Consider the following 22,636-nt stretch of genomic DNA (forward strand, 5'->3'; position numbering starts at 1 on the left):
CCAAGTGGAGGGGTGAGGAGTGGCCTTCCCAGGCAACACATGCTGTGTGGGATGCTGTGGTCCCCCGACCGCCCCCAGGTACCCTTGCTCTCCTGTAGGCCAAGTGCATCACCTACGATTTCAGTCCACTCTCCCCCATGTTTGGAGAGCCTAGGAAAGCCGTCTTCATCTGCCTGATGGAGACAATGAGTTCCCATAACTTTACCAGAGAATCTACCATCACCTGTGGTGTCTTTGTGGAAAAGACTCTGATGATGGGAAACACTGAAGGCAGAAGGAGAAGAGGGTGACAGAGGATGAGGTGGTTGGACGGCATCACCAATTCAATGGACATGAACTTGGGCGAACTCTGGGAGATGGTGAGGGACAAAGAAGCCTGGCATGCTGCAGTCCGTGGGGTCGGGAAGAGTTGGACACGACTTGGCTACTCAACAATGACAACATGGTGTCTCATTCGTGAGCCCACATGTCTGTGACTCAGGGTTGCTGACTCAGCTCAGTGACCCTCAGGCAAGCCCCCTAAGTGTTCTGCTCTGCTCCCAGCCCCTTCTGGGCAGCCTCCCCTCCCCTCCTGGGATCCTGATCACCGCACCGGCTCTGTTGCCAGGGCAACCTTCTGAGATCAGCACCTCTTCCAGGTGATGCTGAGTGGATAGAGGCGGGGCTGTGTCTGCCGTGTCCCCTCAGGCCTCTCCTGCCCTCTGATCCCTGCCCCCAAACCATCCTTTCACAAAAGTCATGATATCAAACCTAACAACTCAAAGGCTCCCATCAGGATGGTAGCTGTATGACCTTCATTCTTAAACGACAGGAGATAGTGAGGGATTTTAGAAACAGATGGAAAATTTTATCTTCCATCAAGTGCTATGGCTTCCGCCCAAAAGCTTCCAGGAGATGTGTGAAAGCAGTAACTACCTGTCTGCAAGAACTAAGCTTTCACATTCAGGGAGGCTCTGAGGAAGGGAGGGAGCACTGTACAGGGGTCCCGGGGGCTCTCAAGTGCAGCCTGGCCCCCAGCATGAGTTGGGAACCTTCTCGTGTGTTTCAGTAGGTGTGAGTTCTATGTCCATGGCATCCTGGAATGGGGGCTCTGTGCCCAAGCGTGAGGTCTGAGGATAAAGGAGGCCACCACTGTGGAATCACAGGGGTGGCCTCCTTTCCCCGAGAGTGCTCTGGCTTGGCCACGTGCCGTCCACTGCCTGGGGCGGGCTCTGTTTGTCATCTTCCCAGGGCCCTGCCATGCTGCTTTAGGTCCCTGTAAACTCACTCTGTGCAGAGAGTTTTAGGGAAGCCCTGAGACTCTGGCGTCACTCAGATCTGAACTGGGCTCCCAGTCCTTGTCATCCGGTGATGAGTTACTCAACCTCCTCCACTTTTGTTGGGATAAAAATTGGATCCATTCCCAAGGAGAGCTGGAGGGTAAATGGTGCAACGTGGTGACGGGGAGCAGCATCGTATGGGAAATGCCTAAGAATAGGAGTTCCTTGCTGCTGTTCTGCCCTGGTTACCTCCTGGGGTGAGTGAGATCCTAGGAGGTACATGGACACTCATCCAACTTGGACCAGTTCAGCAAAGAAAAGATTGAATTTAAACATCAGTCTCAGCTCCACCTTTCACTTTGGTGAACTGTTTCTTTCCTGCTCTTTGGTCCTTTTTGGAGGGTACCCACATAATGCCAAGACCCCAGGGGTGAGCCAATGAGCAGCCCAACAACACTCTGCCCCTGTGGTGCCTGGTGCCTGGGGGTAAACTGAGGCCTTTGCTTGGTCCACCTTCATGTGGACTAGCATGACCCGTTCTGTTGTGGGAGGGATGGTGCCCTGGAGACACAGACCCCCTAGTGATGGGCTACGAAATGAGAAGAGAACCAGGCAGCACCTCCACTCAGAGAGGCTCCCCATCTGACTACTGTGGTTCCCTGCGGGGTGTGGGGAGGTCTCCACTTACCTGGCGGGGAGCCATGCCTTGCTGAACACCTTGCCCAGTCCGGTTGCTGGCACCGAGGGGTGGCGCTGGGTCAGGCTCCCAAGCTGCAGAAACAAAGCAGAGTGGGGTTGTCTTTTTATTTTTTTCAATTATATTTTTCACTTGTAATCATTTTAATTTCCACACGCAGTTTCATGGTGGAGATTACACCAACATAATGCCTAACCCTAACCCTTGGAAGGAAAGCTATAACAAACCTAGACAGCGTATTAAACGCAGAGACTTCACTTTGCTGACAAAGGTCCATATAGTCAAATGGTTTTTTAGTAGTCATGGGATGTGAGAGTTGGACCATAAAGAAGGCTGAGTGCTGAAGAACTGATACTTTCAAACTGTAGTGATGGAGAAGATTCTTGAGAGTCCCTTGGACAGCAAGGAGATCAAACCAGTCAATCCTAAAGGAAATCAACCCTGAATATTCCTTAGAAGGACTGATGCTGAAGTTCCAATACTTTGGCCACCTGATGCAAAGAGCTGACTCATTTGAAAAGACTCTGATGCTGGGAAAGATTGAGGGCAGGAGGAGAAGGAGACGACAGAGGATGAGATAGTTGGATGGCATCACTGATTCAGTGGACATGAATTTGAGCAAACTCTGGGAGGACAGAGGACCCTGGTGTGCTACAGTCCATGGGGTTGCAAAGAGTTGGATGCAACTTAGCAACAACAACAACAACAACAATTCTTTCTTCACTTTTAATAGCTCTATATTAATAGCCACACGTTCCTCTAATTTCTTAGCCACCGTGTTGCTAGACAAGTCCTTGAGATCAGTTTTGCCAAACAGCGTGTGAGTGGAAGTCCTGCATTACTCATCTGAATGACCAAATCTACATGTCACAAATCACAATATCATAATCAGAACTTTCATCTGTACAAATGTACTCGAGAGAAGGGAAAACAGGCATCCACAAAGTCTTCTTGCAAAAGATGTCCATAGGAATATCTTTCATTAAAGCCAAAATGCGCGAAGAACCCAAAGAGAGGGGGCTGCCCTGCTCTGCCCCTTTGTAAGGGAAGTGCCACCCTCAGGAAACACCAAGTCCTCAGAGCAGGGGAGGTGGGGAGGCCGCACCTCTACACCCAGACCATCGGGTGGAGCTGGCCTGAGCACCCTCTCCTGCGGCACGGCAGATGCAGGGGGGCTTCTCACCAGTCCCCCCGCCCCATCACCCTCTCTGTGCAGTCAGGCTGGGTCTCTGAGTCCCTGCCTAGGCTCTGCCCACAACGCCCCCTCCAGAGGTCTTTTGCCCATTTGGTACAGTCAAGAGGCTTGATTCCTGGGCCCAATTTAGAGACACTGATGCTGAAGTTGTATACTCAGCCTCTTTTAGATGTGGCAATTCAACAACCCTTAAGCAGCACTTTGGTTTTATTTCTGCAAAATACTGATCCCCAGTGTTTTCTTGGAGAAGGCAATGGCACCCCACTCCAGTACTCTTGCCTGGAAAATCCCACGGGCGGAGGAGCCTGGTAGGCTGCAGTCCATGGGGTCGCTAAGAGTCAGACACGACTGAGTGACTTCACTTTCACTTTTCACTTTCATGCATTGGAGAAGGAAATGGCACCCCACTCCAGTGTTCTTGCCTGGAAAATCCCATGGGTGGAGGAGCCTGGTAGGCTGCAGTCCATGGGGTCGTTAAGAGTCAGACACGACTGAGCGACTTCACTTTCACTTTTCACTTTCATGCATTGGAGAAGGAGATGGCAACCCACTCCAGTGTTCTTGCCTGGAGAGTCCCAGGGACGGGGGAGCCTGGTGGGCTGCCATCTATGGGGTCACACAGAGTCGGACACGACTGAAGTGACTTAGCAGTAGCAGCAGTGTTTTCTCAATGATACCTAGCTGTGTGTGTGTGAAGGAGTCTTGTTTTGCACTTTACTGAGAAAGGCCACAGATTTCTGCCACACTGTTGTCGTCGTTCAGTCACTAAGTTGTGTCCGACTCTTTGAGACCCATGGTCTGCGGCACACCAGGCGTCTCTGTTCTTCACCATCTCCATCTCAAACTCAACTCGCTCCATTCTTCTTGTCTGGAAAACCCTATGGACAGAGGAGCCTGGCAGGCGACAGTCCAGAAGGGTTGCAAAGAGCTGGATACAACCAACTGCACACGCACGCATATCCACTGAGTTGGAGATGCCATCCAACCAGCTCCTGTTGACCTCTTCAGTGAATTTTCCAGTTTGTTGTGATTCACACAGTTAAAGACTTTAGCCACATTTCAGCTTTAATTGTATGTGGGGGCTTCTATTCCAATCTATTGTGCTTTATAAACATCTCACACCCTCTGTTGGGGGCTTCCTAGACAGCGCCAGTGGAAAAGAACCCACCTGCCAATGCAGGAGATGGGGGTCTGATCCCTGGGTTGGGAAGCTCCCCTGGAGGAGGAAATGGCAACCCACTCCAGTATTCTTCCCTGGAGCATCCCATGGACAGAGGAGCCTGGCGGGATACAGTCCATGGAGTCGCAAAGAGTCAGACGCGACTGAAGGGACAGCATGCACGCACACACACTGTTTCCTCCCACTTTGTAGGCATTGAGGGATCTCTGGCAGGGGAGGGGGACCTGCCACTCCCAGATTGCAGGCGGCTAGTGCGGGAGCAGAGGGGACTGCGTGCCTTCCTGGTGTCCAGTGACTAGTTCGGGAGCAGAGGGGACTGCGTGCCTTCCCGGTGTCCAGTGCCCAGGCCTTCCCAGTCTAGGCTCAGCATTTAGTGATGTGGTTCTTTCTAGGCGTGTCATGAGATCTCACTACAGGTAGAAATCTAAATATTGGACCCACTCTCTGATAATCACATGCAAAAACTCATGCCAAGGTCAAACAGAAAGTTCATGGTCATCAACCACGCTGACCCTGCAGGGTAGAGTGATGGGGGTAGGGATGGCTTTCTAGCTTTGGGTGAACTTACGGGGACGATGAGGAGTTCACATGTGTATGGAGGAAGGGAGGCAGATGGCAAAATCGAGGCAAATGGTCCCCAGGAAGATATGCTGGTGGGCTGGGCCATCTCTCCCTAGAGTACCATGTGGCAGGTACATGAAGAACCTTCTGACTGAACTGGAACAAGGACAAAGGAAGTGGCTTCTAACCTGCCTGGTGTTGGGAGTGAAGAGGGGGCTCTCTTCTCTGAAGTACCTGTTCTGTGTCCCAGCTATGCCTAAAAGCCAACCCTGTAGAGTCATTCCCATCCAAAAGGGTTTCTGCCTCCCGATAAAAGATAACATTACAAGACACTCGTACTCATTTAAACCTCCAGGCTGTGATTTATTCTTTCCCTAAAAGCAGGTTTTCCTAAGAGGGGAAGTAGGGTGAAGCTGAAGATGCTGGAAACCTACTCTGCAACCCAAGAAGGTCTGACCTCACAACTCTGTCTGCTCTATCCAGCTCTGGGGGTCAGGCAAGGCCTCTTTGGAAGATTCCCCAAAATCTTGTCATTCTTTTTCTGCTGCCCTTTCCAGAAAGGCAAAGTAGCGGCAGAGGGAAACCCAGCTTCGTTAGGGAAGCTGTGAGCATGAGAAACACGCTCATGCTGGGCCTGGCAGGACCTACAGAGGCCAATGGGAAGCTCTTGAACCATCCCGGGCACTCCCTGGGCCGGGTACTGTCTGGGCCGGGCACACTCCACACTGGCCTCTCTCCATGCCACTGTGGGGGCCAGCCACTGCCCTCGGTGGGCGGGTTGCCGCCTGAGTCCTCAGCCAGAGGGAGGTCACGCTCTTTGTTTCCCTCGCACCGTTGCCCTGAAGCGTGGGCTGAGCTCCCTGGCTCCAGACATGGTGGTTCTGTGCCTTCCAGCAGGTTCTGCAGGAGTAGGGGTTGGTGCTGCCCACTGGCTGGGGGGCTGGCTGGGCCCTGGGAGCCTGCGTGGAGGTGGCCTCACACCAGTTTTCCACCTCAGCCTCTCTCCACCTGGCTTCATGACAGTTGATCCTGCTGGGATCCCCTGAGGCAGCAGAGGGCCCCAAATACCCTGTAACTCGGGCTCTGAGTTGGCACACAGAAGGAAGTGAAGACCAGGAGAGAGGGATGTCTGAACTCAGGAGGTCTGGGTTGGAGTGCTGCCACCTGCCCTGTGAGCTGAGCCAAGCTGCTGAGCCTTCTGTATGGAGCCTCAGTCTCCTGATCTGTAAAATGGGCACGCCCTGGGTTCTCTCCTGCTTTTCCTTACCCCTTCAACAGGAATAGGATATTCATTTAAATCAGTTTTCTAAGCCTGATTTCTTGTGAAATGAAATACTTTATTTTCTTACGAAAGGAAATGAGAATATGAGAGAGCAGGTAGGAGATTTGGGAGGTGGAGGTAGGCGTAAAGGGTTACTAATTCCCTCAACACATCCCTACAACTTTGCTGTCTATTTTTTTTAATTTTATTTACTGACTTATTTTTTGCTGTGCCACCACACAGACTGTGGGACCGTGGTTCCCCAAACAGGGGCTGAACCCGGGCCATGGTAGTGAAAGCCTGGAATCCTAACCACTAGGCCCCCAGGGAACTGTCACTACTCCAGGCTTCCGAGTGTTCTTGTCTCAGAACAGTATCAAATCAAGTCTGTTATCTAAGCCCTCCATCAGATCCTCTGAGAAGCTGACAGCCTGAGTGCCTGGAACCTGGGTTAGCTGTGTCCCCATCAGATAGCATGTCCCCAAGACAGAGACGGTATCTTCTTATTCCATCTCCTTTCCCCAGAGTCTTGTAGCCCAGGGCCAAGTGTGTATAAGTGCAAGACGACGTTGGTGATGGTGGACGTGAGTCCCTGGTGGGCAGAGCACATCTGCTCCCTCCCCGTCTTCCTAGCACAAGGCTGACAGCAGTGTGGAGGCCAGCAATCTAGCATCTAGTGGGCTTACTCACCAAACGCTAAATGCATAAAGCCAACCACAAGTGAACAAAGCATCAATACATACTGACAGTGCGGAAGAGGGAGAAGGCGATGGCACCCGCTCCAGTACTCTTCCCTGGAAAACCCCATGGACGGAGGAGCCTGTAGCTGCAGTCCATGGGGTTGCAAGAGTCAGACACGACGGAGCGACTTCACTTCCACTTTCATGCATTGGAGAAGGAAATGGCAACCCACTCCAACCCACTCCAGTGTTCTCGCCTGGAGAATCCCAGGGACGGGGGAGCCTGGTGGGCTGCCGTCTATGGGGTCACACAGAGTCGGACATGACTGAAGCGACTTAGCAGCAGCAGTGTGGAATTGAGCAGGTAAGGTACCATAGCTACATAAGACATAACTGCAGTGGCTTTCATGTGTCATATTTTGACTACAGAGTTGGAAGAAATAGGTTTTTTTTCTCTGTTTATGGTGCAGATTAAGGAGCCATCCATTTGTTCTCGCACACTGGCAAGACACCTGGCCCTTCTCCAGTCGTTCCAGCTATGGTGCTCCATGCAAGATCCTGCATTGACTACTGGCAGGGCACATACGAGGCGTGTCCTGTCCTCAGGCAGCTATGTGAAAAGGGAAGCTTCTGACAGGCAGCACTGGGGATAATATCTGACTGCATGGAAACGCCAATGGGAGATGCTCAGCAGAATTACAGCTGTCAGAGCAGGCTTCCTGGAGGAGGTGGCTTATGAGCGGGACCTAGAAATACCAGCAGGATTGGGGCAGGTCAGGCAGAAGAATTGATGCTTTCCAACTGTGGTGCTGGAGAAGACTCTTAAGAGTCCCTTGGACTGCAAGGAGATCAAACCAGTCCATCCTAATGGAAATCAACCCTGAATATTCATTGGAAAGAGTGATGCTGAAGCTCCAATACTCTGGCCATGTGGTGCAGAGAGCCAACTCATTGGAAAAGACCCTGATGTTGCGAAAGACTGAAGGTCAAAGGAGAAGGGGGTTAGCAGAGGATGAGATGGTTGGATGGTATCACTGACTCAAAGCACATGAACCTGGGCAAACTCTGGCAGGAGATACTGAAGGACAGGGAAGCTTGGCATGCTGCAGTCCATGGGGTTGCAAAGAGTCAGACAGGACTTAGCTACTGAACGATAAAAATGGGCACGTGGGACTTGGGAGTGGGCAGGGATGCTCAGGCCCAGGGAACAGATGAACAGTCTGTCTGGAGGAGGAAACGGGGGAACTAGAGGGCAGGAAAGATATTTCACATGGCCTGTTGTATCCCACATTCAGGAGGTGACCACACGAGCGAGGCTGGATGGATACACTTTAGCTAATCCTGGAAGAAATCATGATCTCAAAACCAGTATGTGTCCCCAGCTTCAGACCCAGTTTCTTCCTGGCGGGTCCCTGGGCCCACACCTCAGCACCACTGCCCTTTTTAAACAGGTGGTGGGTGGAGATGGAGGCGCAGTGGGACTTGCCAAACGCCCTTGTGGTGACCTTTAAAATCCGAGGCTTTCTTGATGTTTCTAAACACCTCTACCCGCCACCCCCAGACAGAATTCTCTGTTGCAGGGCTCTAGCTGGACTCTAAATGATTACAGCTCTGGAGGCTAGGCGCCTTCTTCTGGTCAGAGTTGGTAACTGCGGCACCCAAAGGGCCATTTTCCAGACTTCTCTTGGCAGAGTCCAGTGGAAATTCCCCTTGGGGTGAGTAACAGTTAATAGTTACTGAAGACTTCTTGCAGGTCAGGCACCTTCCCAGGGGATTGTGTAGATGGTCCCATTTGTTTTCCTCCTAGTTACTCTCGGAGGTGGTAGTTATTATTCTCATCTTTACCAAAAGGACATCGAAACACCAAGAATTCAGAATTTGCCCAAGTTTACATAACCAGCAATCAACCAAGGTATGCCTGCTGACATGAGCTGACTCTTAACAACAGAATGCAGGACTTACAGTTCTTATTTTTACAGATTTGTAGCATGGTGATACTTGTTATTTAAGGACATATTATGAAAACCCCATTGTTTTGAAGGGTACAAATTGTTCAACTCAAAAAACTTTAAATATCTACTATCTGCAAGGCCCTAGCAATGCTACATCATGAAGGACAGTGTTACAATAACAAACTCACAGTGTGGTAACAAGACATGTATTCAAATAATCACAACACAGAAAGAATGTTCTAGAAGAATGCTGTGACTGTTATGGGAACACAGGGAGGAAACGTGATTTCTGGAATGGAGCTGGGGCTGGTGGGAGCAGATCTGATAGAACCTGCTGGAAGGGTGACCTGACCTTTGATCTGAGATGGTGTTGGGGTAGATGATGCAGATGGTGGCAGGCGTGGGTGGGGAGAGGCATGGGCTGGTAGGGGGAGAAGTTCTAGCAAAGGCCGTGGGGCAGGAAATCGGAGGGTGTCCAGGAGTCAGTGGGTGAGTGAGAACGCAGGTAAGAATGGAAAGTAAGGATGGCCAGATGGCTAAGGGGTTAAGGATTCAAATTATACACATGGAAAGTTCTGGATCAGGAGAGTGATGAAAGCAAGAAATATGTTAGTGCAACAAAATTGTGAGCAAGACCAGTTTTAAGGAGAGGAGAAGGAAATGGCAACCCACTCCAGTGTTCTTGCCTGGAGAATTCCAGGGACGGCGGAGCCTGGTGGGCTGCCGTCTATGGGGTCACACAGAGTCGGACACGACTGAAGCGACTTAGCAGAAGGTACCTACACTGCAGTAACACTTGCAAAGATCCTCAAAGGGCACTATAAACAAACCATCCCCTGATGTGCTGGCCCTCCCACCCTTAGCCCTCTTCAGTTCCTGTGGCTGGACTAATGGTAAAATTGATACAAGACAGTTTAACAGGAGAAAATAAAAACCCATTTTAATTCACAGGCATGGAGGTCCCACAGAAATGAGAGCAGGTTTAGTTTTTATACTTTTTAGACCAAGAAGCAATGCATTTGTGAGGAGTTGGCAGGACAAAGAAACACAGGGTTGGGTTTCCGTCTTGCATTGTCCATTTCTTAAGTAACTTGAATTCAAAATAACCGAGATGTCATTGAGGCACATTTTGGGGCTGCCTGCCCTGATTCCAAAGAGTTGACTCATTGGAAAAGACTCTGATGCTGGGAGGGATTGGGGGCAGAAGGAGAAGGGGACGACAGAGGATGAGATGGCTGGATGGCATCACTGACTCGATGGACGTGAGTCTGAGTGAACTCTGGGAGTTGGTGATGGACAGGGAGGCCTGGCGTGCTGCGATTCATGGGGTCGCAAAGAGTCGGACACGACTGAGTGACTGAACTGAACTGAACTGAACTGTCCTGATTCCCAACACCAGCATGCAGGATGGTTCATGTCAATGGCCACCCTGCCTGACATGGACTGTGGGGATAAAAGCTCAGCAACCTCACAATGCAGTGTTTATAAACACGTTTATGTATATATCCTAGTTTGTCTACACAACTGAGAGCCAAATGTGTTTCCAAAGACATTTAACATACAAAACAAGAGTAACAGTAAAGACAGAGCAAAACAGCTACCTGAAATTTGGAGAGGTCACGTGCTTTGCCTGAGGTCCCACAGCTGTAAGCGGTGGGATGGCTGTGGGCAGTCACCTACATGCTATGAGTTAATAGGTTCTTCTAAATTTCCCATTTTAAATATTACATTCTGTCATCCTATGATCCAGCAATTCTGCTCCTAGGTATCTACCCAAGGGAAATGAAAATCTATGTCCACACAAAAACTTGTATGTGAATGTACATAGCAGCGTTATTCCCAATCACCAAAAAAAAAAAAAAAATGAGAACAACCTAATGTCCATCAACTGATGAGTGGATAAACAAAATGTGGTCTATTCCCACAGTGAAACAATATTCAGCCATAACAGGGAACATAGTACTATGTAGCTACAACAGGCACGGGAAACATTGTGCTAAGAGAAAGCAGCCAGTCACAGAGACCACGTGTTATATGATTCCATTTATAGAAAGTATCTGTGACATGAAGTCCACTCAGTCGTGTCCGACTCTTTGCGATCCGGTGGACTGTAGCCTACCAGGCTCTTCCATCCATGAGATTCTCCAGGCAAGAGTACTGGAGTGGGTTGCCATTGCCTTCTCCTATAGGAAGTGTCTAGAACAGACAAATCTCTAGAGGCAGGAAGTAGATTAATGCTTGCCAGGAGGTGGGAAGAATGGGATGGGGGGTTCCCTGCTGATGTCTGGGGATTCTGATTTGGGTGATGGGAATGTTCTGGAGTTAGTGGCGATGGCTGAACCACCGAGCATGTGAATGATAACTCAATTAAAATGCTTGTTTTAAAACTGTGTCCCAAACTGAATTCTTTATTCTCTTTGCCACATAGCCTGTATTTCTGCTCACCAGAGAAGCTCCTCTTTAAAAAGGCAAATGCTTTACCAAAGCCTTCGGTCAGTTGTGCCTTAGAGAGATTCTTCTAACCTCCCACAAGGGTCAACGCTGAGAGCACAGCTGTTTGGAAAAGGAGTCAGGGCCCAGAAGAGGAACTCTGCCGTGGGAGGTGTGGATTTGGCTGATGGGGGAACCTCGAGGCGGGCTGGTGCCTGGGAGGCTGGGGTCAGGTCTGTGAGGTGGGACGGAGGACCCTTACTGCAGGACCCATGGGGGTCACTCCAGACGACACTGGTTGAGACGTTTTGAGATGCCTCTGTTTTCCCTCTGCTGAGTCACAAAGTAATTTATAATAGACGACTTCTTCTGTTATTTACCATTAAAAGAGGACCAGGATTGTAGAGCAGAGCCTGTGCTTTAATGGGTTCATATCCAGCTCTCCACGGAGTAGCCATGACCTTGGGCAAGTTACTTCACCTCCACGCCTCTCTCTTTCATTTGTAAAATGGTAATAGTGACAATTATTATTGAATTATGAAGTGATTCACATGTAAATGTAAAATGAAATAATGATAACTATCCCCGCAGCGCTATTATGGGTATTGGTTTTTTTTTTTTTAATTTCCTGCTGCACTTGAGTCACATCTTGGGCTTCCCAGGTAGCACTAGTGATAGAGAACCTGGCAATGCAGGAGACACGAGACAGGTTCCATCCCTGGCTCAGGAAGATGCCCTGGAGGAGGGCACGGCAACCCACTCCAGTATTCTTGCCTGGAGAATCCCACAGACAGAGGAGCCCAGCAGGCTACAGTCCACGGGGTCAAAAAGAGTCGGACGCAACTGGAGGGACTTAGCACGCATGCATGAGGCATCTCTTAGTTCCCTGACCAGGGAATGAACGCATGCCCCCTGCACTGGGAGTGCAGAGTCTTAAGCACGGGACCACGAGGGAAATCCCTGGATGAACTGTTTTTAACCAGAGTGCTCAGAACAGTGCCGGGCACTTACTGAGGGCTCTGCTGTATATGTACTTGAGATTTTATAGACTCTGGACAGCAGGTGCACCTTTTTGAAAAGCTTACTGAGGAAAAGAATTACATTCTGCTTTCTTTCAGGTTGCTTATTTCACATTTCGCCCATGTTTGTCTGTTAGGAAGAGCCTGGAGCATGTTTGTTACAAGTTAACAAAAGGACTGTTACACTTTGAATCTTATCTTAATTCTGTGCCCCACTGGAAAGAAAGTTTCCAAATGGGAAAAAATTTTGTAATTTTAAATACATCTGAAGGAAATGGATTGCATGGTTGGAGGGTACAGAGATGTGATTTTGCTGAGCAAGGCTGCCTTTCTCACATAGCCTGCTTCTATGAAGTTACAGTTTGGGCGTGAGAACCAGGCCAACCCTTAGATTTGAGCAGATAATTCAGAATCCATGAATATGGGCCAGCTCCCTACAGAGGAGGTAGAAGTGTGGGTGGTTTGGGCGGCTCAGCAGGACTTCAGGCCCGGATGCATCACTACCTTTGTAGGATTGTAACTGTGTAAGGGCATGTCTTGGGCTTTCTAGGTGGTTCAGTGGTAAAGAATCCGCCTGCCAATGCAGGAGACCCGGGTTTGATCCCTGGGTTGGGAAGATCCCCTGGAGAAGGAAATGGCAATCCACTCCAGTATTCTTGCCTGGGAGTTCCCATGGACAGAGCAGCCTGGTGGGCTACAGTCTGTGGGCTTGCAAAGAACCAGGCACGTCTGAGAGACTGAACAACAAAGGGCATGTCCCACACCCACGAGGGCCCTGCTGATTGAAGTCCACCCCACCAGGAATCCCAGGGCTTTCTGTGTTTGGAGGATTGGCAAGGAGAAGGGAGCAGAGACGTTCCCGCAGGTCACTCAGCAACACCTCTTTGAGGGCACGTGGCATTGCTATGAAATCAGTCAGGATCACAAGTTAGAGAGCCTTTGACAAAACCCAGCTTCTTTTCTAAGACACAGCCCAAGGGCTCTTCCCGTTGTGGGTCTGCAGAGCAATCCACCTGAAGCGCCATAGCCTGACTCTGAGTTCCCACCAGCCACGCTTGGGTGTCAGACAAACCGCCCAGCAACAGCGCTCGTTGCGATCTCAGGCCTTCACTCATACGGAAGTGATGTTTCAGGGGCTGTGGTGTGTGTTAACAGGAAGTCAGGTCCCGGCAGGACCACCACCATGCCTCTGTAGGTGATCGTCACTGACAATATGGAATCTGGGGTCATGGGGTGGACAGCGAGCCACCAAACATCGGAGGAGGTGAGGGAAGTGCTGGATCTGGGTGTCCCCAAGGGACTACATGCTCAAGCTCACAGGAACCGGTTCCCAGAGGCAAGTCAACGGGGCGGCTGTGAGAAGCAGAGACAGAAGGCTGATGTCAGGCCCTCTTTGGTGGAATGTTGCCTGATGAAGCTGGAAATGGGATCAAGGACCAGGCGCAACCCCAGATCCAGCGTTGGGATGGTGGCCTTGGCTTGTGGTGAAGCCTAACGGGTGTGTCACAGCCTGATCCAAGGTGGTTGGCTACAAAAGTGGGGGCACCAGGCGGCGCTGGGAGGGCAGCTCACACTCCCTGGGAGGGCCCCAGCCAGGGGTGATGACAGAACGTCAGACCTTTGCCTTGGTGGCTTCCACTGGCTTTCCCTGTAGCCATCGTGGCCTTTGTTTTTTAATAAAGGCTACACACAATGGAAAGAAATTAGGCAATAAAGAGAAAAGCCAGAGTTTATCATTACAGAGAAACAGCAGAAGGGGCAAGGCTCCCCCCTCCACCCCGTGCTGACCCCAGGCAGTGGTGAATGGAGGGTGGAGGGTGAGGGCTGGGCTGGGCTGGGTACACGAGCCGCTGCTGCAGGTTGGTGACCTGAATGAGCTCTTTCAAATCAAACAGGCTTCCACGTGTCCCCGGAGTCCCCCTGTCTTTTCTTCCAGAATCTGATACTGTTGCAATTTTGAGGTCATTATCCTCAGCAATGAAAAAACCGTTTAGAGACAAAGAAGGAAAAGCAAAAATTTAGCTCGCTTTTGCTTCCACTCAAATATTGGGACCACAGCGTCCAGAAGGTTCTTAAAAGAAGCCTGTTTGAACTAATGTTCCTGAAATTACAGGCCCTAGACTACTTTTGCTTTATGATTTAAAAAGTTGAACTCTAACCGGTCTTTCTTTTCTTGCAAATGAGAAGTTTTGTTATTAACTAATAATCAATTTTTCAACCTTTTCCCCTCAAAAGCTTTGTGCATGCACGGTGGCCCATTTCCCACATCCACTCCTCCTCACCTGACAGTGAGCCCTGTTGACTTCTGCCTCCAGAATGTCCCACAAAACGCCCCATCCTCTGGGCTCCCACCTAGGCCCTCATCTTTCTTGCCCCTCTTTTTGCAGGAACATTAAGATCAAGAGGTGTTCCTGTCATTGCTCTCCACCCCCTCCAACTTGCGCTCTCTATTGTTGCCAGATTGTCACTTAAAAAAAAATTTTTTTTATGCGGACCATGTTTAAAGTCTGTATTGAATTTTTTAATAATATCTTTTCTGTTTCCTGTTTTGGTTTTTTGGCCGAGAGAGGCAGGTAGGATCCTAGATCCTAGATCAATCCCTAGGCCAAGGGATTGAACTCACACCCCTTGCATCGGAAGGTGAAGTCCTGACCACTGGATTGCAGGGAAATCCCTCAGGTTGTCACTTAAACCACAGATCTGTACACGCCACTTTCCTGCAGTAGAGCTGTGAGTCCTCACCTGGAGCACAGGCCCTGCATCCCAACAGCACATCCTGGACACACCTTCCATCCAGGTCTGTGGCCGGATGTTCCCTGCCTGCAAGTCCCTTCTCTGCCTGGCAAACTCCTATGCTTCCTGCAAGACCTGGCCCAGGGCATCTCTTCTAGAAGCCCCCGTGGGGAAGGCCTCCTCTCTGTACTCCCCTGACACCTGCGACCTCACTGCACTGTCCAGAGTCTGTGCTGGGCTTCTCCACCAGCCATGGGCTCCTCCGTTTGGTTGGCCCAAGGTCCTCCACGTGCCTGCATTTGATCCATGCTTGTCACCTGCACAAGTGTCTACGTGGAGAGGGCAGCTGCTAAGTGCAGTTACAAAGAAGAAACAACCCCTAAAGCTTCATTTCCAAGAACACCGGCCAGCTGAGATGGAAGATTCCTGGTGGGTCTACTTCAGACAGAGTCACGCTCTTGCTGTCCCAAGAGGTGACACAAATCCTTAGCCTTGTCTCTTATGGGGTGGTTGAGTTTCTCCCTAACGACTTCTGCCCTGGGCCAAGTCAAGTGCCCCTGCGGCGCCTTTAAATTTGGCTGAGGTGGTCTACATTTAAACCTCTTATCCCTTCTCCTTCCCTTTGCTCCAAGATGTATCATTTCATGTGAACTCTACAGAGTCATCTTTAAGAAAGATATCCACTCCTTAAATAAACAGAAGTTTCATTTCACTTAACAAGTGTTACATTGATCTAGCATCAACAAGCAACTGTTGATTTCAATTTAACATCATTTGTAAATGAACTAACAAATCACAATCATTTAACATCATGCCTACTGCCTGGGCTGGTGCTCTGTACACAGAATTATGACTGTTCTTGACTGTAAGCTAAATTCAGAGATTTATGTTCCTGAAAATGTGAAGACTTGCTTTTTCTCTTCTATGCTAAATGTTTCTTTTAAAGTGAATTTAAAAAATCACTTTGAGAGCCCTTTATCACAGTATCTAGTGCAACCTACCCCCAGTACTTAGAGGAAGAGCTAAAAACAATAAACAGGAAAGGGCAGAAGACACCAACAACATAAGGAGGAGAGGTGTAGATTTGGGGGTTTAGATATACAATACCAACCCTGAGCCTCAACAAATGGCCCCCTCCTCCCCCTAGAGTTTTAGTTCGAGATTTCTAAATAAATCTCTTTTAAAAATAAAATAAGAAATATATGCTCACTGTAGAAAAACAGAAAATATGGGTAATACATAAATAGTGAAAATGCACAATCGACCAAAATTCTTACATGTAAACTAACCATGGTTAACATTCCAGTAGAGATTATTTCAGACCTTCATATTAATATATTCTTCTAGATAGCTACATAAACCAATTTTGGGTCAACCAATATATACTGTTCTGAATAATGACCTTTAAGTTGGAGTCTATTTTTAGTCCCCTTTGGCGGGGGGAAGACTTTCTATATTCGACTCCCCTTAGTATCTGAGTTCCCAGTGGACCTTCAGGCTTAAGCCTCCCTACTCACCATGCTTTTTGCAGCGGGGACCCCATCACGGCTTTTCCCTGGGGGTGCTCTCGGAGCCTGGGGACCAGGCATGCTGGGGCAGCTCCAGGAGAGCCAGGAGCTGAGCTCAGAGTCTCACGACCACAGTGGACCTGAGCAGCCCGGACCCACGCTGGTCATTCCGGGCGGCGGTGCGGTCAGAAGCGCTGTTCCCAGCCGAGGACTCAGGCGCTTCACGCATGCGCCTGCCCTTTGTCTCGGGGACTCGCTCTATCTGCCAACTGGCTAGAAAGTTGCGAGTTCTCGCTCCTTCCTTTTCTCTCTCTGTCTCTTTCACCCTGCACTTGGTCTGGCCTGCCGAATTCTAAAGAACTTCATGCCACAAGGGTCTGTTTTCAGCAAATGTGACTTGCCCAAAACGGGTCGCCCAGCATCTCTCATTGCAGAAGCTTCCATCAACTGTTGGCCACTCTTACCCAAAAGAACAGTGCAGACCAGTGAATGGAAAGCAGTGCACGGGTCCCCTGCGTGTCCAGTAGGAAGTGGCTCCGGAGCGATTGCTTTTTATAGCGCGCACAGGTGGCCGGTACAAGCCCCTCGTGAAGGCGGAGGGCTGGACTCCCCGCCTTTGCAGAGAGAAACCTTTTCAGAGAGAATAGAAGCTCGAACGAATGATTTGCTTTCTTCTGAGAACATGAGAGCGTTAATTAAAAAATTTTTTTCTTGGTGAAGATCCCCTTTTTGGCTGAATCCATTCATATTGGTGATCAACGGAACACACGGATTTCTTAAGACTTTTCTATCAGTAACTGTGACAGTCATTAATTTAGGGTTTAGTGGCAACCTGAAAGATAACCTGGTCCCAACTCCCGATTTTCTAAATAAAGAAACTAAGGTTCAAAATCAATAATTTCTTCAAGTTCTCCGAGCAGCCTGATGTGGTTTTGGCTGCTACCATTTACCCGAATGTTATTTCATACTCTGCTGTTGCGTGCATGTTATTTCACACTCTCTGCTGTTGCGTGCATCAGTGGGATTTGGTGCAAAAGGAGCATTTCATGCCAGTGTAGTCTGTGTGTCGTACATAAGGACGGGAATGAAGCAAGGGCAGACACCACTATGTTTATCTTTGCAGAGATTTACACCCATTATGGTAGTTTCAAAATAGAGAGGATCTATTAAATATTTAAAATGAAGCCCTTGTGTTAAGGTTGCATATTGAAAGCTTCATGCCTCATCCATCTGAAAGTGAAAGTCGCTCAGTTGTGTCTGATTCTTTGTGACCCCATGAACTATACAGTCCCTGGAATTCTCCAGGCCAGAATACTGGAGTGGGTAGCCTTTCCCTTCTCCAGGGGATCTCCCCAACCCAAGGGTTGAACCCAGGTCTCTCGCATTGCAGGCCGATTCTTTACCAGCTGAGCCACAAGGGAAGCCCAAGAATAATGGAGTGGGTGGCCTATCCCTTCTAACTTCATTGAAATAATGTGGGAGGAACAAAGCAATGTCAGTGGGGGAAAAGAGAAACTGGAGTGAACTAGGACAGGGTCTCGGTTCTGAGAGTTAAACAGCTTCTCTTCCAGCCTTTTCCACACGGCAGTATTCATGAGATTATCAATTGAAAGGTGAGATCATCTGAAATAAATGTTGCCTCTGGCCAATTAGTCTGTGTCGGCATCTATTCTGGGATAGCATTTCCACCCCGTTCTTTGGGGCTCGTCCCCCAGGTTGGGCGGGAGCAGCTGTTCTCTGACCTGGCTGCTGCTGTGGCTGGTCGGGTCTGGCTGGGCCAAGAGTTTTTCCACACGGCTCCTGGCCACAGTCAATTCTCGCTCCAGGAATAACCACCAGACCCAAAATAGGACCGAGTTGTTTCCCAGGAAATTTGCAAATGGTCTGAGGAGAAGAAACCACCTCGTGGGCATAGGGACTGTGAGAGGGAAAATTGGAGGTGTTTCAAGGGACCACTGATCCCCATGTGTTCTGGGGAAGAGGAGGGAGCCAGTCTGCAAAGGGGAAAGCAGAGTGAGGCGGACAGAGAGGGCGGGTGCGAGGTGGGGACCCTCACGGCAGCGGCCTGTCCCGGCCCACGTGTTTTCTGATTTTGGGTTTTGTGAGTCTCTCCAGAATCCTCCCGGCAAACTGACATCCCTAACTCCCATAAATCATCATAGAAGTAGAGGGGTTAGGGCTGATTTCTATTAAATTATCTCGTTTGTACAAGGAATTCTCTGCTGAAGGAGATGTGGAAGACAAATCAAAAACTTTTCTTTGTGAGGTTAAACAACAACAACAACAAAAGACATAACTACAGATGGCATTTACCCAGACAGCAGTTAATTACTTTTTACAGACTTTTTCTAAGGGTGCACAGTTTGAACACGTGAATTCACAGGGAGAAAGTGGCCACCTACACCCCAAGGAGCAAGGTCACTGTGAGAAAGCAAGTAGACACCTTGATCTTGGACTTTGAGCCTCTGGAATCAAGAGAAAACAAACGTCTGTTGTCTGGGGTAGTCTCTTGTGGTAGCCGAGTGGATTAACCCACTACCCAATCTGATCTGCTTCCTGAGCCATCTTTCTCCAGGGGAGCCAGGCTGTCGGCTTTGTGGGTTCTTGAACACGCTTTGCTTATCCCTAAGCCCAAATTATGAGCCGGGTCTTTGTTATTTATACCACCCATTCCTTGGCATGTTTTGTCATTTGGTTAGGCATGACTTTCCCCCCTTCCCCTGACTGCTAAACAGAGATGCAGGAGGTTTGACAAGCAGCCCCTGGTCCCTTCCTCTCGGTCCCTGCTGGGTTTCCTCGGACACCACAGCTGTTATTCACAACTCGCTTGTGTGGGGTCCTTCGTCTATTGTCTGTCCTTAAATGTTTCTTATCCAAGTCCTCAGGGTGCTGCCTTCATTTCTACTGGCCCCAGCATGCATACTTAGTGGCTCAGTCTCGTCTGACTCTTTTGTGACCCCAAGGATAGGAGCCTGGTGGGCTACAGCCCATGGGGTTGCAAAGAGTCAGACACGACTGAGCGACTAACACACTTCACTGCCTCCTTGACCCGCTGCATTTTCCGGGATGGGGACCACGCTGTATTTCTCTCTGTAGGTCCAGGCTCAGCAGGGACTGGCATTTTGTAAATACACAATTTTTTGTTTCTTTTTGAAAGAATGGGTGGATGTATAGTCAGAAGAGAATTGAAAGTTCAAGTTTATAGAAGTAAAACCATAATTTCTGACAATTTAAACATTACCAAATTTTCCTACCCAACGGGTAGGATTTCTCTCCTGATGCAAAACTTTGTGCGTAAACTAGATTTGCCATCATTCTTGGAGCAGGCTAGCCCTACACACTGATTCTGATTCTTCACCCTGGCCTCTCTGCCTGGCTCCTTTCACAGGGCACGCCCTCCTGTCAAGGTCAGAGTCATTTACAGAATCCGGGATCAGCCATCTTCCCAAGGGTCACACAGAAGAACAAGCTAGTGCGTGACTCCTCGTGTGCTAAAAAGGAGATGAGGTTTTCTTTTGTGGCTGGAGAGAGGCGAGAGGGTCTGGGTGGAGCAGTCTGGGTGGAGAGAGGAGGCGGCCAGCAGGATGACTGTGGGGACTTTTCTAGAGACAGAAGCTGCAGGCAGATTCTGGCAGGTCAGTGGAGCTGCTTCCTGTGACCTGCAGCCCGGGTGATGTGGCTTTTGGGGGCACAGAAGCTCAATCCCCCAAAGAATTAGGGGACCATTCCGTTCCCCTCCTACCCCGTGCTCAGCTCAGCAGCAGGAAGCCCAAGGCATAGGATGTGGGAGGTAGAGATGCCATCACATACTTGTGGGCAGAACAGACTGGGGTGAGAGGCAGGGAGGTGATCCTGAAGCCTGAGTCCCAGTGCCTTTGAGCCTCACTCTTCAGCCAAGCGAGGCCCTGGGACACTTCCCTTCCACAGAGGATATAATTTTTTTTGTTAGGATAGTCAAATAGTCTTAGAGATATATCTGATAAGGCCACATCACTTCACACCATCTTGAGCTGCCTGCATTTCAGGTATGATTGCCCCGTTTCTCCTTTCCTCCCACACCTCCTCCAAGGGTCCCGTCCCTCATAACTAACAATAGTGTCTTTCCCTTCCTTCCAACTCTTATTTCATTTATTTTCCCATCCCTCAATTTCATCCTTGCTTCTCTCTCGTCTTGCATATTAATTTTGTTTACTCCTCTAGGTTATGAGGGAGTCTTGAGGATGGGGACCCAGTTTCACTTTCTTTTTCAATACCAAAAACATCTAGCACATTCTGAGTGCATGTGGGCTCAGTTGCTCAGTCATGTCTGATTCTTGGCGACCCCATGGAGTGTGGGCTGCCAGCACACAGCTTGATGTTCCAGAATTGTCTGCTCCCTGAGTGAATGGCTGGAAACAGTGATTTTCTACAGAGATGGGCCCTGTGGGCAGGAAGCAGGGCGTTTCCTTCTGAGTACAGCCCCCGTGGTGTTCTTTGCTGTTCAGTTGCTAAGTCCTGTCTGACTCTTTGCGACCCATGGACTGCAGCACGCCAGGCTTCCCTGTCCTTCACCATCTCCTGGAGGTCGCTCAAACTCAGGTCCATTGAGTTGATGATGTCAGTGGTGGTACTTTGTTATTTTCAAACAAGGCATCATTTTCTCCTTCTACTGTACACTCTGTATGCTCCTTGAAGACCATAACTAGTGAGTTTTGCAGAGAGAATCTCTGCTGCTGCTGCTGCTAAGTCGCTTCAGTCGTGTCCAACTCTGTGCGACCCCAGAGACGGCAGCCCACCAGGCTCCCACGTCCCTGGGATTCTCCAGACAAGAACACTGGAGTGGGTTGCCATTGCCTTCTCCAATGCATGAAAGTGAAAATTGAAAGTGAGTTCGCTCAGTCGTGTCCAACTCTTCGCGACCTCATGGACTGCAGCCTACCAGGCTCTTCCGTCCATGGGATTTTCCAGGCAAGAGTACTGGAGTGGGGTGCCATTGCCTTCTCTGGAGACAATCTCTGAGAGCTATCAATTCGGCTTATGCTGGAAGTGTATTTAGAGTTCTGTGAATAACTTTTTCTTCTCACGTATCTTTTTCTTGCACATAGTAGGCATTTGACGGAAGTTTGTTCAATAGATGCAAATAAATAGAAAACTAATAAAAAGAGAAAACTCTTCTTATTTGAGTAAAAGAATGCACTCGTATTATTTGAGCCCCTATCATGCTTAGTTCGGTTGAACTACCCTATCTTTGGGACCCATGGGAAGAGAAGGAGGAGCAATTGCCAACGAGCTCTTTGCTCCCACAAATTGAGGAGGAGGCGGCTTGCCGGCTGCCTCTTCTTTACCGGGATGGCTCTGTACTTCCCTCTGGTGGCAGGTCTGTGCACTGCAACTGATGTTTCCGAGGCCCAGGGTTAGATTTGAATGGAAGGGACTTTAGAATCTTTAAGGATTTTTAGAGGTTTTTGATTCCAGTATTTCTCCAGCTAGCGTTTATGACAGATTTTGGAAAGTCTCTCTGAATTCTCTATCAGATTAAGACTTCGTTTTGACTTCAGTGGCAATGTAAAACAGGAGCATAGTCTGTATTACGTGGAGATAGTGAATAGTGGAGTCGCTCAGTCGTGTCTGACTCTTTGCGAGCCCATGGACTGTAGCCTCCCACACTCCTTTGTCTATGGGATTTTCCAGGCAATAGTTCTGGAGTGGATTGCCATTTCCTTCTCCAGGGGATTTTCCCGACCCAGGGATCGAACCCAAGTCTCCCGCATTGTAGACAGACGCTTTACCCTCTGAGCCACCAGGGAAGTTACTGGTGGATGGCCCAGTAACTTCTTACGTGGCTGGCCCCCTTCTAAGCACTACCTGACTGTACTGTTTTCTCATTTGTTCTTGTGCTTTTGGTCAGGCTGGTGCCAGGTATTACTGTGAGGCTAAAGGAGACCCAGTGAGACTCAGGCTCCCTGCACCCATACAAGGTTTTCACGCAGCTACTGGTGGCTCAGCGGTAAAGAATCCACCCGCCAAAGCAAGAGACCCGGTTCGATCCCTGGTTGGGGGAACATTCCCTGGAGAAGGAAATGGAAACCTACTCCAGTATTCTTGCCTAGGAAATCCCATGGACAGTACGAGCCTGGCAGGCTACAGTTCACTAGGTTGCAAAAGAGGAGGACACGACTTAG

General features: G+C 49.3%; 1 protein-coding gene across 1 annotated transcript in view; it reads right to left on the reverse strand.

Annotated features, from left to right (window-relative positions):
- The window catches only part of LOC102276288 (T cell activation RhoGTPase activating protein), an 89,928-nt gene extending 73,276 nt beyond the window's left edge, over positions 1-16,652 (reverse strand). The window contains 2 exon segments of the mRNA XM_005900386.3: positions 1,948-2,030; positions 16,485-16,652. Coding sequence (XP_005900448.2) covers positions 1,948-2,030; positions 16,485-16,556 — 155 coding nt within the window. The 5' untranslated portion in view covers positions 16,557-16,652.
- Between the last annotated feature and the right edge of the window lie 5,984 nt (positions 16,653-22,636).

This window comes from Bos mutus, chromosome 9, assembly GCF_027580195.1.
Source record: "Bos mutus isolate GX-2022 chromosome 9, NWIPB_WYAK_1.1, whole genome shotgun sequence".
NCBI lineage: Eukaryota > Metazoa > Chordata > Mammalia > Artiodactyla > Bovidae > Bos > Bos mutus.